This window comes from Bubalus bubalis, chromosome 3 (genome assembly GCF_019923935.1).
Source record: "Bubalus bubalis isolate 160015118507 breed Murrah chromosome 3, NDDB_SH_1, whole genome shotgun sequence".
NCBI classification, from domain to species: domain Eukaryota; kingdom Metazoa; phylum Chordata; class Mammalia; order Artiodactyla; family Bovidae; genus Bubalus; species Bubalus bubalis.
The window spans coordinates 53241219-53259926 of NC_059159.1; the positions used below are offsets into that span (position 1 = coordinate 53241219).

Below are 18708 nucleotides of genomic sequence, written 5' to 3' on the forward strand. Positions count from 1 at the left end.
AGGTGGACTTGCTCATAGTCTAGCAGCCTTTCTTTACCGAGGTTCCAATCTTTTTTTAAGTCTCCCAAGGATGATGTATAACTAGTGCTACTCTAGATACACAGGAGAGAAATTCATCTGTTACATACAGTGGATATTTTAAACCATGAGGGCTCAGTTCTTTCCCACAAACCTGGTAAGAAAGGGTTTAGGAAAAGAGAAAAACTAAGAATGATGTTTAAGTGTTTGGTCTAAGCAACTTAGTGACTGGTGGTATCATTAACTGAGATGCAAGTTAAATAGGAAGAAGCAGGTGTGGGATGGTGGGCCATAGGGGCATCATGGCAGGAATTTTTTGAACATGTTTGGTTTGAGATGTCTGCCAGATCAGTAAAATACCTCATAGGCAGTTGAATGCTTTCGTAAATCTGAAGTATATGAAGGCAAAGCTGGATATAAACAGTTGGGAGTCAGCAGTGTCAGATGTTTAAAACCAGGGATCAAGTATGAAGGGAGTTTAAATGGAAAAGAGAAGTTTTGGTTCTGGGCACTTAAACATTTAAAGGCCTGTTAGGGAAGCTAGCAGAGGAAATTGAAAAGAGCAGTCATTAAGGTAGAGAACAACAAAAGAAATCTCAAAAAAATTTTTTTACTGCATCTCCAAAAAGGTGGAGTGGTTGTCTATCATTGAGAGGCATCAAGATGAAGGTTGGGTGTGCCTTTTTGGAACCATTCCCATGGAGGGGTATAGCAGAAGTGAATGAGGTGGGAAACCAGAGTATGACTGCTCGGCTCCTTCGAGAAGCGTCACATAAATTGGGTGGTTCCTGGAGGGGTGGTGGAATTAGGAAGGAGTTTGACATCTGTGTCTTGTTTTCCTTTTCTTAAACTTATCTGCTTTTTTTTTACCTGGATTTTTTTGGTGGTAAAATATATATATTAATAACATAAAGTTTACTATCAACTTTTTTTTTTTTGAGAAAAAAAGAGAGACTCCTTTATTTTTATCATTTTTCTCTCCTTTTTTCTTCTAGTTTTATTGAGATGTAATTAACCTACAGAACTGTATAAATTTAAGGTGCATAGAATAGTGATTTGGCTTACATACATCAAGAAGTGATTACCACGATGAGTTTAGTGAACATCCATCCTCTCATAGATACAAAATTTTAAAAATAAAATGTTTTTTTCTTGTGAAAATACTTTCAGGATTTATTCTGTTGACAGTTTTCATATACGTATCTTAATTATTGTTAGTTGTATAATTCAGTGGCATTAGATACATTTATGCTGTTGTGCAACTATAACCACCATTCATCTCAACTTTTTCATCATCCCAAACTAAAATTTTATATACTTTGAGTAGTAACTCGGTGTTCCCGGTTTCCCATACTCTCTGGTAACCGCTATTATACTTTCTGTTTCTATGAACTTGATTATTCTAGATATCTCATATAAGTGGAATCATACAGTATTTGTCTTTTTGTGTCTGACTTATTTCACTTCAGCATAATTTCTTCAGTCTTCATATTGTAGCAAGTGTCAGAATTTCATTTCTTTTTAAGGCTGAGTAATACTCCCTTTTATGTATATGTATGCTATAGTATGTTTATCCATTCATCTCTTGATGGACATATGGATTTTTCCCACTTTTTGGCTATTATGAATAATGCAGATATGAACATGTATGTGCAGCATCTGTTCAGGTATCTGCTTTCATTTTTTTGAAGGGTATTTACCTAGAGTGTGATTGCTGATTCATATTGTAATTCTGTGTTTAGTTAAAAAACAAATTATTTTAATCATGATAAATTTTACCACATTTTATTAAAATTTACTGTCTTAACCTTTTTAAGTGTAGTTATCAATGGCATTGAATATTACATGCATATTGTTGTGCTACCAATGCCAACATCCACCCACAGAACTTTCTTTTTATCTTGCAAAACTGTCTCCATATCTATTAAACAATTGCTGTCTCTTCTTTCTCTCTCGATCCCCTGGCACCCGTCTATGAATTTGATTACTCTGGGTACCTCATATAAGTGGAAACTTATTTTATTTGTGGTTGGCTAATTTCACTTAGCATACGCTTCTCAAGGTTCATCAGTGTTCTAGCGTATGTCAACATTTTCTTCTCTTTTATGAATGCATAATATTCCACTGTGCCTTTGTTTTGATGGGTACTTGTGTTAATCATGTATGTGAGGGTTTGCTTCTGAGTTTTCCATATGTGTGTTTATTAAAATGAGATATATTAATGCTGGATACTGATGGCAATAATATAGCAGAGATGACTAGGATGGGGTAATTGCCAAATACATAGAAATCTTTTGAATAGAGGTGATAATTTAGTAGAAAAATGAGTAAAGGTTATGATTAAGTTATTAAGGTAAGAAGAAATACCAAAGGATGATAAATGTATTAAAAGATACTCAACCTTATCTAGTTGTCAAGGAAATAACAATTTTAAACCAAAAGAAGTAAAGCTTTTTGGATGGACTTTTGCAGAAAACTTTTGTTACATATTTCTTCAGATACTTCCCTTGTTGTCATTTGTTTTTGTTTTCTGCTAAACATTAAGTTTTAAATTTTTTATTTTCAACATCTATTAATAGTATTCATTCTTTGAGGGTTTAATGTTTTAATTTGAAGGCATTTTCAGCTCTAAAATAACACTTAACTTTCTTGGTTCTGTTTCTTATTTTTTAACTTTTTTACATTTAGTTCATTATTCCATATGTAACTTGTTTTCCATGACAGTGTGTAAATTCAGTGACCACCCTGCCCAACCCACCCACCAAAATGAAACCTGTTTTTTGAAGAGTCTCTTCTGTTCAACAAAATGAAATTCATTTTTTATATTATAGACCAAAGTCTCATATTTACATCGTTCTGTTTTTAAATTCATTCATACAGTTGGACCAGGTGAAATTGCCAGTGGGACACTTTTTTAAAACATACAAAACAGCAGTTTGGTGTTGTTAAGCTAAGTGTTTGTTCCGTTGTCTACCAGACCCACATTCCTTTTTCTTAACCACTGTAGTTGTATAGTTTATAATGCCGTGATATGTTTGCCTTCCTTTTGTTTTCAAGATGTCTTTGATGGTTCTTACATGTTTACTTTTCCAGAAAAACATTTTGACTGGAATTATGTTACATTTAATGCATTAATTAACATTTAATTTGAGGAATTGACATCTTTTAAGTATTAAAGCATTCAAATTGAGTAATGTGGTGTTTCCATGTATTCAAGCCATCCCTGGTGGTTCAGATGGTAAAGCGTCCACCCGCAGTGCAGGAGACCTGGGTTTGATCCATGGGTCGGGAAGATCCCCTGGAGAAAGGAATGACTACCCACTCCAGTATTCTTCCCTGGAGAATTCCATTTTTCAGAGGAGCCTGGTGGGTTACAGTCCATGGGGTAACAGAGTCAGACACAACTGAGCAACTAACAGTAATTTTCTGTTACAGACATATATTTCCTCAGAGTTTTAGTTTTCCTCATATAAGTTCTGTATATGTCTTGTTAATACTAGTTTCTAGATACATTATAATTTAGGTTGCTATTGTGATAGGATCTCTTTTTCCTTCCATAATATTTTCTAACTGTTGGTTATTGGTTATAGGAAGACTGTTGGTTTCTATATGTTTATTTTGTGTTTAGGCCACTTAGTGAGTTTTTTAAAGTCTAAGTTTTTTACTCAATTATATTGAATTTCCTAAGTATATAGTCATATCATCAGCAAAAGTCATAGCTTATCCACTCCTTTCCTGCTTATTTACTTTTCATATTGTATTGTCTAGGCTGGGATCTTGGAATGATGTTAACTAATAGCAGTTAGAGAATTTTTGTAATGTTTTAAACTCTGTTTAGGAATTCCTTAGTTTTTATCTCATTAAGTTCAAATTTTGCTATATGTTTCAAAAGGTAGTTTTTATAGAGTTGAAAAAGATACCCTTTTCCTAACCGCGATAATGGTTAACATTTATGAAGTGTTTATTATTTAACAGATACTATTCTAAGTAGTCTAAGTCATATGTATTAACTCATTTAATCCCAACAATAACTCTGTGAGGCAAGTTATTTTCATCCGCACCTTACAGAAAAGGAAACTGAGGCACAGGGCATTAAAGGTTCCTGGAGTTTCACAGTGGTAAGTGCAGAGCCAAGAATTTGAACCTTAGAACCTGTGACTTCCACCATTTCTCCGAGTACTTCTTTTCCTGTTGTGAATGAAAAATGTGTGCCGTAGCACACAAACAAAGGCTGTTACAGCCTTCAGGCCACTACACCTTCCTGAGGGAACTCAGAATGGGAGAATCTTAAAGGAACTGTGAATGAGAAAGAACAGGATACTGGCCCTAGCTTGCTAAGTGAAGTGAAGTGAAGTTGCTTAGCCGTGTCCGACTCTTGGCAACCCCATGGACTATACAGACCATGGAATTCTTCAAGCCAGAGTACTGGAGTGGGTAGCCTGTCCCTTCTCCAGTGGATCTTCCTGACCCAGGAATCGAACCAGGGTCTCCTGCATTGCAGATGGATTCTTTACCAACTGAGCTATCAGGAAGCCCTGAGATTGCTGAAGTGCATATTAAAGGAATGATTTCAGTGAGCTCAGACTCTTGCATCTTCCCATATGTAGAAAAGTGCTGAATTCATTAACTTGCGATATCTTGTGTTTTTTTAATTAACTGTCATCTTTTGATGTTCCAGTTACCTGATGTTTGTTGCAAAAACCCTTATATTTTTCCTCCCTTGACTTCAGAGTAGTCCCTCAGAAGTCCTCAGAAACTCTGCCCAATAAAATATAATTCTCAACTTTTAGGTTGTACTTTTTTTTTCCGTCAACACTACTTACTAAGAGTTTTTCTAAGTCAAGAAGTTGGATAGAATGATATCAAATGCTTGTTTGTCATCTGTCAAAATAATCATATTTTGCCCTTTTACTTTATGAACACAGAGAATGACGTCATTTAAAACTGACCATTCCTGGAATTCTAGAATGAGTCTGTCTGCTTGGTTGTGGTTTGTAATCTTTTAGTACACGGTTGACTCTGAGCAACATGGGTTTGCACTGTATGGTCCTCCTATCCACAGATTGCTTTCAGTAAATCCACAGTTGGTTGAGTCTTTGGATGCTGAATTACTGATAAGGATTGCTTTCAGTAAATCCACAGTTGGTTGAGTCTTTGGATGCTGAATTACTGATAAGGAGGACTGACTATGAAGTTATGCCCTTGTTCTTTGGGATCTTAGTTCTTCAACCAGGGATCAAACCTGTGCTCCCTGCAGTGGAAATGTGGAATCTTAACCACTGGACCACCAGGAAGTCCCAGCTAATTCTTAGGATTCTTGAATATGTAGTAAATAAGTAAAATTGAGCTATAGTTTCATTATTCTTTCATTAACATATTTTAGTTGTGATTTTATGCCAATCTCATAGAATAAATTCAGAAGCCTTTGTTCTTTTCTATGCTGAGAAATTATTTTAACATGACATCTGTTAAAAGTATAATGAAATTCATCTATAAAACTATTGAGTAATTCTTCAGGGAATAAAACTTTTAACAGCCTTTTTCATTTCTGTGTGTTTACTGGTGTCCTCATATTTCTTTTGCTTCTTATATCAATTTTCATAATTAATTTTCCTAGCAAATTCATTTTATTAGATAAATGTATTGGCATAAAGTCATTTACTCTGTTCCTTTAAATTTTAAAAACTCCCTCTGCATATGGGATGTTAACTTTTTGTTATATCATTGCTTATTTGTGTTTTCTTATTTTTTCCCTTGACTTGCTAGAAGCTTGTCCATTTTATTCATCTCTTCAGAGACCTAATTCTTAGATTTATTTCATCTTATTGTTGTTGCTCAGTCAGTCAGTCGTGTCTGAGTCTTTGTGACCCCATGGACTGTAGAATGCCAGGCTTCCCTGTCCTTCACCATCTCCTGGAGCTTGCTCAAACTCATATCCATCGAGTTGGTGATGCCATCTAACCATCTCATCCTCTCTCATCCCCTTCTTCTCCTGCCTTTAATCTTTCCCAGCATCAGGGCCTTTTCCAATGAGTCAGTTCTTCGTATCAGGTGGCCAAAGTATTGGAGCTTCAGCTTTAGCATCAGTCCTTCCAATGAATATTCAGAATTGATTTCCTTTAGGATTGACTGGTTGGATCTCCTTGCAGTCTGAGGGACTCTCAAGAGTCTTCTCCAACACCACAGTTCAAAAGCATCAATTTTTTGGCACTCAGCCTTGTTTATGATCCAACTCTCAGGTCTATACGTGACTACTGGAAAAACCCCATTACTGTGACTAGACGGACCTTAGTCGGCAAAGTAATGTCTCTGCTTTTTAATATGCTCTCTAGGTTGGTCATAACTGTCTTCCAAGGAGCAAACGTCTTTTAATTTCATGGCTGCAGTCACCATCTGCAGTGATTTTGGAGCCCAGGAAAATAAAGTCTGTCACTGTTTCCGTTGTTTCCCCATCTACTTGCCAGGAAGTGATGAGATCAGATGCCATGATCTTAGTGATTTGAATGTTGAGTTTTAAGCCAACTTTTTCACTCTCCTCTTTGACTTTCAGCAAGAGGCTCTTTAGTTCCTCTTCGCTTTCTGCCATAAGAGTGGTGTCTGTCTTTTTATTATGTTAATTTCTGCCTTCACTTCTGTTAATGCATCTCTTCATTTTCTTTCCTTAACCAGTAGTACATGTTTACTTTGCAGTGAAGAAATTGGTCATAATTTTTTCTCACAGCATGCTTTTTTCCCCCCCCAAAATGTACAGTTCATCAGTTTTTTATTACAGGGTTTTGTGACATTCACCATTATCCAAGTCTAGGACATTTTTATCATTCCTCTTATTATTGAACTTAGGTTTGGCTGCTCACTGCTTAAAAGCCAATAATTTGAGAGGCAATTGTCAGTAGAAGGAAAAGATGGCTTTAATCGGGAAAGCCAGCAGTTTGAGGAATTGGTGGACTTGTGTCCAAAAACCAAGCCCAAGGCATGTGCTCAGCTGTGACAGTTTTTTTAAAGGGAAAAATGCGGGTGTTGCGTGGAGAATCTCAGTGAATTGAGGCAGGAGGTTGGGTTCTGCATCATTCTCACAGCATGCAGATTGGGTGCCTCTCCCTTCAGATTTATCAGTTATCTTGCCCAAGTGATCAAGGATTGCTTGGGGGCGCCATTGGAAGTAGCTTGCTTTAGTCGCTCAGTTGACTCTTTGCTACCCCATGGACTGTAGCCCGCCAGGCTCCTCTGTCCATGAGGATTCTCCAGGTGGGAATACTGCCCTTACCCTCCTCCAGGGATTGGAAGTAGAGAGCTAGTCAGTTTTTTCAACTGCTTAATTCTTCATTCTTCTTTTTATCTAAGAAAAGAATCAGCAAGGCAAGGTGTGCATTCAGGAGAGGAAGAGTCAGAAGTTGGATTAAATTGCCTCATGATCTCATTCCTATAATTAGGTTCTTTTAAGGTTAGAGGACAATAGATGGGCAGACAGGAAAGGGGCAAAGAGCTGCATTTACTCTCCCCATAAACTCCATACCCAGGAACCCTTACTTCCCATCTTCCCCTTATATCCTGGTAATTGCTTATCTATTTTGTCTGTATGGATTTGCTTCTTCTGGACTTTTCATATAAATGGAGTCACACAACATGAAGTCTTTTGTATCTGACTTCTCTGACTTAGCATAATGTTTTCAAGGGCCATCCGTGTTGTAACATGTCTTTTTTTCATTTTGTTTTAAGGCTGAATGATACCTCATTGTTTGTGGGTACCACTTTTTGTTTGATCTACTCTTCAGTTGATGAGGACTTTGATTTTTTATTTCTGTTTTTTTGGCTGTAATGAATTATGATGCTGTGACTATTCATGTATGTCTTTTTGTGTGAATCTATGTTTTTATTCACCTTAAGTATATGCTTAGGAATGGAATTGCTGGATTATATGAGAACTAAGTTTAATTTTTTGAGGCATGGCCTTACTGTTTTGTGGGCTTTTCTGATGACTCAGTGGTAAAGAATCCTCCTGTAACACAGGAGACTCGGGTTTGATCCCTGGGTTGGGAAGATCCCCTGGAGGAAGAAATGGCAACCCACTCCAGTATTCTTGCCTGGGAAATCCCATGGACAGAGGAGCCTGGTGGGCTATAGGATCACAAGTGGTCAGATATGACTGAGCACAGCAGGAGCATACTGTTTTCATAGCAGCTGCACCATTTTACATTCTTCAGCAGTGTATAAGGATGCCAGTCTCACCATATTCTTATCAGCACTTGTTTTTGTCCATCTTTTTTCCCTTTGTCCAGCTTGGATTATCTTGGTTTCCTTGTCAGAAATTAATTACATTAATTTTTGACCATAAATAGAAGGTTTTTTTCTGAACTCTGAATTCTGTTCCATTGATCTTTTTTTCCCCTTTACCACAGTCTTGAATACTGTAGTTTTACAGCAGAGTTGTGAAATCATATAAGTGAGTCCTTAATTCAAGATTGCTTTGAAGTATCCTGGATCTTTTTCATTTTTCTATGAATTTTAGGATCAGCTTGCCAATATTCACAACATCAACAATGAAAAGACAGCTGAAATTTTTATAGGGATTGTGTTGAATCTGTTGTAGACCAAGTTTGGGAATAATGCTGTGTTAGCAGTATTGAGTCTTGCAGTTAATGAACACAGTATTTTCCCTCTTGTCTTTAGTTCAACAATGTGTGATAGTTTTCCATGTTTGGGTCTTACATTTCTTTGTTAAAATTTTCCCTAAGTATTTTATTCTATTTGATGCTGTTGTTAATGGAATTGTTTTCTTAATTTCATTCTCAGATTATTTACTGCTGTGTAAAAAGTCAGTTGGTTATTGATCTTATATCCTGCTACCTTATTGAACCTGTTCATTACCTTTTAATGCATCTCTCCTGCTTTCTTATTTCTTTTTATTATTTTTCCATCTTCTTGAGTCTATGCATGTTTGGTCCTTTAGTTTCAGGTTTGGGTTTTTTTTTTAATTCTATACATTTTCCTCTAATTACTGTTTTAGCCACAGACATCTTAAAGTATTATAATTGTGATTTGTTTCTAATTCAGCATTGATTTATTTTTAACCCAATAATGTTTTATAGTTTCCAGGTGTTTTGGTGGTTATTGTTTTGTTCTTGGTACTTGGTTTAATTGAATTGAGATTGGAGTTTGGTATGGTTTTTCTTTTGGAGTTCACTGATAATTTTCTACTTTTGTAAGAACACAAGCAATGAAATAGGAATGTTTTTGGCATAAAACCCCAAATAAACCAATTGGGACCAGAGTGTTCTGTTTATTTTTGGACACAGTAGATGGGAATTCCTTCCATGTATGGTAAGATAAAACCTTTCTCTGGTTGCCTAGGTAGTAAGTTTTGTGCCATTTTATCATAATCAGAAATGTTTTAAAATGTCTTTGCAGCCACAAATAAGAAGAGTCATTCACCCAAGCCTGCTCGGTCCAGTATAGCAGGTAGTCTGTCTCTTCGAAGAGCAATAGACTCGGGGGAAAATAGCCGTTCAAAGGGGGACTGTCAGACTCTAGCTGAAGGTGAGTTTGGAGAGTTCAAAATGTAATTTTGGTAGATAGATGTCTGTTGAAACTACCTTATGGTATAGCTGCTTTACAGGCACCAAATGCTGGAACTCAGGTTGAAAACCCCTTGATCGCATGACAGAACAGACCGTCAGTAAGAAAGTGCGGCTGTCAGGCTTCATGTTCTGGACTCCTGAGATTTAAATACCTGGCATCAAAAAGTGGTTTTTGAGTTTCCCTTCAGTTTAAAAATGTACATATAATGAGATCTCCTGAGTGGAAACTGCAGTGTGGGACACCAGGGTTTGATCCCTGGGTTGGGAAGATACCCTGGAGAAGGAAATGGCAATCCACTCCAGTACTCTTGCCTGGAGAATCCCATGGACAGAGGACCCTGGTGGGCTACAGTCAGTGGGTTCGCAAATTGTCAGACACAACTTAGTGACTAACATACCATAAGTGGAAACCAGAGAGAGAACCTTTTTTGTTTGCCTTCCTTCTGAATATACCCTTCCTTTTTTGTAGTCTCCCCAGGAAGCTCTCAGTCAGGGAGCAGGCACAGTTCTCCCCGAGCCTTGACCCATGTCAGTATCAGTGACATTCTGCCAAAATCTGAAGATCGGCAGTGTCAAGCTTTGGATTCAGATGCTGTCGTGGTTGCAGTTTTCAATGGCGTACCTGTTGTTGAAAAAAGAAGAAAAATGGTCACCTTGGGGTAAATGAAGTTCTTTTGTTTATATAATAGAATAATAGCTAATAGCTTTGGTTGGCACTTATCTACAATGTAATAAACAAAATAAGTTTCTACTATGTTAATTTTTTAGCAGATTGTTTATTTATTGTATTAAAAAGGAACTTTTAAAGTATCAGAAACCTTCCTTTTTTCTTTAACTGAATGAGATAGTAGCAGAAGTTCAGTTTGGGTAAGTTAGAGCTCATTTTCACTGAAGTTAGGATAATAATGTATCCTTGTGTGATCTCTTTATTGTGAGGTTTTGTGCCAACTTTTTTTTCCCATCTGTCCCATGCTTTTCAAACTCATTTGTGCTGGACTTTATTGTGGCCCATAGGTCTTTATAGGAATTTTGTGTGGAACAGAGACCTTCTGGCAATTTAATTTTACCACTGCTTTTCTGCTTTCATCTCACCCTTTTTTCCTTTTATGAAAGTGCCCTCAAAATACATAGTTGGAATTTCCTGAAAAGGTTTATATACATGGTCGTTAGTACCTTTATTTCTCTCCCAGGAAACATGAACTCAAATCCCAGTCATGTCAATTAAACTTCCATCAGCCTAAGAGAGTGAATGTGGAGTGTATTGTCTGTGAATGTGCAGATGAGCCTTTAATATCCATCTGCTGATCTATTTTATGGCTGTTAAATATCATTTCTAATTTTAAACAATGGAATAGTTTTACCTTGGAGACTTTGAAGAGAACTTTGAATTAAATTTAGAGAAAGATTAATATCCCTTAAATTTACTTTATTTCATTGAGTTTTTAGATCTGAATAATTACCAAATCTAAAAGGACAGCTGGTGGCTTTGCTTTCTGCCTTGGCTCAGGTTTAAGCAGGGAAATGTGACACTGGAGATTGTCTTGTCCTTCCCATTTCCTAGTCTGGTTTTACACAGGTTCCTTTTAAGATGAAAGCTGTAACTAGCTTTTATATTTTGTTACAGAGGTTTATATCTGCCTTTAGTCATAAAGATTAAATGTGTACGAATGTATAGTTTTTGTAGACTGTAAAATCCTTTATAATCGTGTAAAGCTCATAGCTATAACCTCCCTCATTTTATGGTTAATTATACTGCCAGCCTGGCTCATGTGATGTCTTCTAGCTTGTGTCTTTTTTTCCTTGCCTGATTTAAGGTAGCATAAGCAAAAATTTTAAATACTAATAATAAATGGTTCAAAATGGAAGTTAAAAAAAGAATATTAAGTTTCCCCATCTTTCTCCCATCTGCTTTGTTTTCCAGCCCCCTGCCCACACACATTCCTGCTGTTCTTAATTTTTTATATATGCTGTGTCTTTTCAGTTTTCATGCATATTTAAATAACTGCGGCCATATAGTTTTTTTCCTAATAAAACTGGTACACCTTATTTTCTCATTCAGTATACCTTAAAAGTCTTTCCATATTGGTGAGAACATGTTATTATTATTTTATTTATTTTTAAATGAAGGATAATTGCTTTATAGTATTGTGTTGGTTTCTACCAAGCATCAACATAAATCAGCCATAGGTTTACCCATGTCCCCTCCCACTACAGCATCCCTCCCACCTCTCTCCCCATCCCATCCATCTAGGTTGTTACTGAGCCCCAGTTTGAGTTCCCTGAGTCATACAAATTCCCGTTGGCTGTCTCTTATATATGGTAATGTTTGTTTCCATGTTACTTGCTCCATCATCCCACCCTTTCCCTCCTCCCCTGCCAGCCATGTCCATAAGTCTGTTCTCTATGTCTGTGTTGGTAAGGACGTGTTATTAAGGACTTCCATTTCTATTTATTTTTAGGAATTCTTGAGATAATTATAGATTCACATGCAATTATAAGAAAGGATAGAGAGAGCCTGTGTGCCTTACATTTATGTTTCCCCTAATGATAACATTTTGCAAAAGGCTGATATATTGTCACAGCCAGGATATTGACATTGATGCAAGCTACCACTTTATAACCTTTCATTGTTCGTGAATCTTTTAAAAGCAAAATTTGAAATTTAGTATTAAACCCCGATGCTCCATACCCTATTAGTTTGCTCAGAAGGAAGGAAATCTAGATTATCATATCACTGGCAGGTTATACAAAAATATAAGGCCATTTCTCCCTCTTTGAGGACTAATGCTACAGGAAGTCGTCTGGAAGGAATGCAAATGACTGATTTGGAAAATAACTCGGAAACTGGGGAGCTACAGCCTGTTCTACCTGAAGGAGCTTCTGCTGCCCCAGAGGACGGTAAGGCATGAGAAAGTCATAACTGGCGGGAAGCGGAATACTCGTCTCTTTGGTGATGGTGCGGAGTGGTTGGCTTAATGAAACGGTTACTGAGGTGTTACCTACTATTTGACATGCTTCCTCTGAAAATAGCATTCATTGTGCCACTGAGTTTGATTCACTAGGACATTAATTACAGGGGAAGGCAAAGTAGTTGACTACATAAAAGGATATATCTTACTAGAAGGGGCAGTTTCGAGGGGAATATCTGCAGATGCTTCATTTGCTCATTCATTAAATGTGTTATGCTACCTACATGAGGAGGCATTGAAGTTTTTCTAGATATGAAAGATGACATTGGATATATTCTGTGTCTTATGGGAAAAACATGCTACGTCTTTTTAAGTCAGTCTTGATAAATGTTTGTAGGTTGCTTTGCTGTTTTAGAAGAATCGCAAACTTTAAGCACTTGAAAAATGCTTTATTGACTTCTGCTCTGCCAGTTCATTCTCAGTTACATTTCTAATATTCGTCTACAACTTCTTCCAGGTTCATTATTCTTTATCTTAAAGCGTAGAAGACTTTGTACTTTTGAGTTAATAGATGGTGCTTGCAACAAGGCTGTGTGCGTTGCCCTTGCTTGTCCTTTATATGCGAGCAGAAAAGCATGTCAACTTTATTAATGATATTTGACATTGAAATTTTTTTCATTTCTCTGTGAAACTGCCACGTACAACCTCTGCATTCATTTGAATTTCAATGATTGATGAATTGTAGCTCAAAGCATGTGATGAAAGGTGCCGGCATCTACCTCTGACTGCCCTGTGAGAGGGAGTGTGGGTGTTAGCATTTTCAAGTTTTTCAGCTTTAAAGAACACTAATCATTTTGGTCTTCTATCTTGGTGCTCCTGTGGTAGGCAGCATTATTTCAGTAGAAGAGATTAAACAGAAAGGATTTTTAGAGTGAAGTGTTGATTTGAAAACAATGGGAAAAATATGTTGATCTTTATAGAAAGGACCTATCGTGATTTGCCAGTAGGGATTAGCTAGTTTCCATGTGTTTATACATACTGGTTATAAATTGTGATGACTTAAATTGTTAACAGCATATGCTTTAATTATAGGCTCCTGTTTATGCAGCATTTGTGAAATGCTTCTAATTTGTCTGGCATTGTTTTGATGCTGGTGATAAAGTAATTCCTGAACCTACTGCAGAGTTCGCGGTTTCTTTGCCTTGATGCCACTGACGTTTTGAGATAGGTGGTTCTTTGTATTCGGGGCCTGCCATTTGCATTATAGTCTCTCTAGCAGTTTTCTTGGCTTTTAACCACTAGGTGCCGGTAGTACCTCCCCTGAATTACAGCAGCCAGACAAGGTCTCCAGACACTGCCTCTGTCCCCTGGGAGGCAGAATCTTCCCCAGTTGAGAACCACTGACTGAGGTGAAAACTTGAACCAGGGGTGACAGTTCCTTAAGAATCACTTGCCAGAGTGGGTTATACTTATACATGGAAGTGGGTTATAGTTACACGTCCTGCATCTCAGGGGTGCTGGGTATGTGTTGGTGGTGGTGGAGGGGAGCAGAGAGAGTAGTTGAAAACCCCCGGTCAGGTGTTGAGAGACTAGTTAACAGCCAATTATAATATGAAATGATGAGTGCTCTGATAGCATGTATAGGGAACTCAGCTAATACCTGGGCTTCCCTCGTGGCTCAGTGGTAAGAAATGCACCTGCAAGTGCGGGAGATGCGGGTTCAGTTGCTGGATTGGGAAGATCCCCTGGAGAAGGAAATAGCAACCCACTCCAGTATTCTTGCCTGGAAAATCCCATGGAAATAGGAGCCTGGCGGGCTGCAGTCTATGAGGTCGAAAGAGTCAGACACGACGTAGCAACTAAACAACAACTAACAGGTATGTAATAATAAAAACAATAGATAATATTTCCAAGCCCTCGTGGGGATGTCAGTGCAGACCTGCATGGTGGTTACTTTTATTATCTTGATCTTACGGGTGACTAGGCTAAGGCCTCAAGATGTGACTTGCCTTCCTTAGTCACAGAGCCAGTGCTCTTAACTGTCACCTCTCTACTCATCCTTGGAAAGATCATCCTTGGAAAGACCATCCTTAGGGATGAGTATGAATTAGTACGAGTTAGGTGAAGACTGGTGAAAGATGAAACCAGACCAGAGTGGAGGCAGAGGTCAGATCATGAAGAGTTACACTGTGTGTCTAGCTAGAATCTGGACTTTGTCCTTTGAATGGGATCTAAGCAAGAAGTGAGATAATAAAATTATGTTTTAAAATTCCTACTCTGGTTGTGCTGGAGACTGGGAATGGGGTGTGGAACTTGGGACAGAAAGACTGGTAAGAAGCCTGTTAAGTGAAACTCAGTGAGAGATGACTTGCACTTTTAAATTTCAGCCTTCATCTCATAACTTCACATTTCTCAATTTTTCTATATAAATAGCTAGCCAGCCCCAAAAAACCCCATAAGTTTTGACATTAGCTTCATTTCATTTCTTTTTTTAAAGGTGATTGTTAACAGCTTATCCTAAACTGGAGCACGTCATTTGCTTGGCCACATTTAGAATCGCCTATGCACTTTCATCCCGGTGGCTCAAAAGTAGAGAATCTACCTGCAGTGCAGGAGGTACAGGATTCGGGTTTGATCCCTGGGGTGGGAAGATTCCCTCAGAGAAGAAAATGGCAACCCACTCCAGTATTCTTGCCTGGAAAAAATTCCACAGACAGAGGAGCCTATTGGTTACAGTCCGTTGTCAAAAGAGAGTCAGGCACACCTGAGCGACTGGGAACACATGGACTTTCAGGTCCCTGAAGCTGAGATTCAGTGCTGTCAGTTTCAGGAACTCATTCTTCTTATGTAAGGAGTGTTGCAGCGATGCAGAGCACCTAGAACTCAATAAGAAAAGTTGCTGTAAACATGCAAATCAGTAGTGCCAAGAAAAGCTACCATTGCAGGTTGCTGGTGAGCAGTTCATTTACCACTGGAGTCCCAGGCTAGGCAGTGAGGAGGCTGGAGGAGGGGATTAGGCAGACTGAAGGAGCTCTGTGCCTTTTGGACTTTGCTTTATGAGAGAAGAATGGGGCCTTCCTTACTGCGGTGGGTATTATTCTGTCAGCAGCAGGAGCCAGTTTTCAAGAAACCTTTATTTTTCACACCAGTAAGCCTTGGTGAAAAGTTGAGTGAGGTAGTCTTGTGTCTGTGCTTAGGAAAAACAGGGCTCTTTGTTCTTGAGCAGAATGCCTAGAAGAACATTCTCTGTGCCGGGTCACTGTAAATTGGTGTCTCTCTCCTCCTGTTTCTCCTCCCTACTGCCAAGCTGTTTGAAGAAACTTTAAATAAGGCATTCTTTTTGTTACTAGCTGGGAATTTGGGACAGCTAAAGCAGTCTTTTAAATGTTACTGAGGGTCAATAAAACGTGACATTTCTTAGACATGACAGTCATCAACAGGCCTTTGCCTTTCTAACTGGGATCATATGGGACAACCTTGTATAATCTCCTGGTTAATGCCCACATTCCAAAAGTCTTGTCCCTCCCAGTTGATACCCTACAGAAGTTGATAGGTAGACCAGTTTCTTCTCATGTAAGTTGCAAAACCCTAGTGTAACTTGCTTCCTACGGTATAAGCAGTAGGAAGATTTACTGTCTTGTATTAACAGGAAGTCTCACCTAACTCTGGTCGGACAGTATCAAGGCTGGAAAATTTAGCTGTTTAATGTCATCAGAGCTTCCCTGGTGGCTTAGATGGTAAAGAATCTGCCTGCAATGTGGGTGACCTCGGTTTGATCCCTGGGTTGGGAAGATCTCCTAGAGAAGGGAATGGCAACTCACTCTAGTATTCTTGCCTGGGAAATCCCATGGACAGGGGAGCCTGATGACCTATAGCCCATGGGGTCGCAAAGAGTCTTTTACTCACTTTCAGTGAGAGTCTATGTCATCAAGAACCTGTTTTCTCCCACCACCTCCATTCCCCTTTCTTTTGCTCTGCAATTCTAAGCAAGTTGACTTTGCTCCCCTCAAGATGGCAGGGTGGTTGCTGCAGTTCCAAACTTCATATGGAATCAGAATAATGTTCTGGGTTTAGTGGAACATTATATCATTTTATATGTCTCTATTTATCAATAAGGAGAACCTTTCTTAGAGTTCATCTGATTAATCACTAGCCAAAGGAAAGGAAACTTGACCAAGTCTAAACATTTGTGGTTCCCCTCCCTGATCCACTCTACCTGGACACACGAAGCTTTGACTAGATGGACCTTTGTCAATAAAGTAATTTGTCTCTGCTTTTTAATATGCTGTCTACATTGGTCATAGCTTTTCTTCAAAGGAGCAAGTGTCTTTTAATTTCATGGCTGCAGTCACCATCTGCAGTGATTTTGGAGCCCCCCAAAATAAAGTCTGTCACTGTTTCCACTGTTTCCCCATCTATTTGCCATGAAGTGATGGGACCGGATGCCATAATCTTAGTTTTCTGAATGTTGAGTTTTAAGCCAATTTTTTTGCTCTCCTCTTTCATTTCATCAAGAGGCTCTTTAGTTCTTCTTCACTTGCTGCCATAAGGGTGATGTCATCTGCATGTCTGAGGTTATTGATATTTCTCCCGGCAGTTTTGATTCCAGCTTGTGCTTCATCCAGCCCAGCGTTTCTCATGATGTACTCTGCATATAAATTAAATTAGCAGGGTGACAATATACAGCCTTGATGTACTCCTTTTCCTAATTGGAACCAGTCTATTGTTCCATGTCTGGTTTTAACTGTTGCTTCCTGACCTGCATACAGGTTTCTCAGGAGGCAGGTAATGTGATCTGGTATTCCCATTTCTTTTAAGAATTTTCCAGTTTGTTGTGATCCACACATTTAATGGTATCTTAAAATTATTATCATTGACAGCCAGTTGTGTGAAAACTTGTTGACACCTTCTGGTAGGAATAAGAAAAGTCCTGTATTCAAATTTCTTAGAGTTGGTGAAATATCACTAGTTTGCTTTACCGTTTAATGCAGTTGATACACATTGTAACATATGGGGCAAAGCACATAGCAGTAGGTGGTGATCTGTTGCTTGACAATAGCTGCTTTCATTTATTTGACCTTATGTTGCGTTTACTTGCTCTCACTGATGGCAGTGGGTTGTACAGGACCCAGGACCTGTGACCTAGAGGTCAAGAGACCAATTTGGTTTTCTCATTCACAGAACTAGGGAACTTCAGATCTTAGGACTTGATAAAAGACCAAAAAGTATTTTCATGCAGGAATTCCTTTCCAACATTTCTTGGGAAATGCATGTTTTTCTGAATCCTGAGAAAAATGAGTCAAGAAATAAAAAAACTGAAAAAGTTATTCTTATTCTCCTGTTAGAGTTAATCTTTAACAGTCAACACAGAATCATGGGGACTTTTCTGGGGTTCAGCGGTTAAGACTCCATGCTTCCATTGCAGGGGGCGTGGGTTCAGTCCCTCAGCAGGAAACTAAGATCCCACACGCTGTGCGGGATTGAGATTAAACTAGAAAACAGCAGCAGCAGCACAGAAACATACGACTGTTCTGGAAGAATCATCTTATGGCAAGTTGAACATATAAACTGGAAATGCTGATACCTAGAATCAAAGCTTAATAAGATCATAGGAGCACCTTGCAAAGAAGCAGTTGCAATCAAGTCTGTCCTGGCTATAGCTGTTGCCATTTTATGTGTTCATGGCCCTGTCTGCTGCTGTGTAAATATTAATGAGTCTATCCTATCTTATCCTATACCACAAGGGTCCCCAACTTGTTAGGAATAGGACTGCACAGCAGGAAGTGAGCAACAGGCAGTCATACCCCCATCCCACATCCGTCCATCTGTGAAAAAGTAGTCTCTGCTGCCAAAAAGGTTGGGGCCTACTGCTGTACAGGGATCCTCTGTGTGTGCTCCAGGAAATAAGAAGTTTCGGAAGCAAAGTGTTCCCATATTGGCATTTTTGACATGTGATTCCACGTAGTGCTCTAAACCTTGCTGAGAGTTTAAGTGTGACGTTTTCAACTATTACCTAATAACGTTCACAGAATGTTCCAGTATTTGAATATTTAGTGTCGGCAACAGTTTTTGTAAATACTACAAACTAACCAAAAATTTTAAAAGATATATAATAAAGAATTTGAAAACTATTTTAAGTATTTAAAGAATAACTTAAGATTTTGGGAATTCCTGAGGATTCCAATTTCTCGTTTGTGAATCCTGGA

General features: G+C 38.3%; 1 protein-coding gene across 4 annotated transcripts in view; it reads left to right on the top strand.

Moving 5' to 3' along the window:
• The window catches only part of TRIM37 (tripartite motif containing 37), a 181719-nt gene that overhangs the window by 108201 nt on the left and 54810 nt on the right, over positions 1–18708 (top strand). For all 4 annotated transcript variants that reach the window (XM_025281190.3, XM_025281189.3, XM_006045487.4 and 1 more), the window contains 3 exons: positions 9424–9552; positions 10063–10252; positions 12373–12491. In XM_025281190.3, the coding sequence (XP_025136975.2) occupies positions 9424–9552; positions 10063–10252; positions 12373–12491 (438 nt within the window). The remainder of the gene's footprint in view (positions 1–9423; positions 9553–10062; positions 10253–12372; positions 12492–18708) is intronic.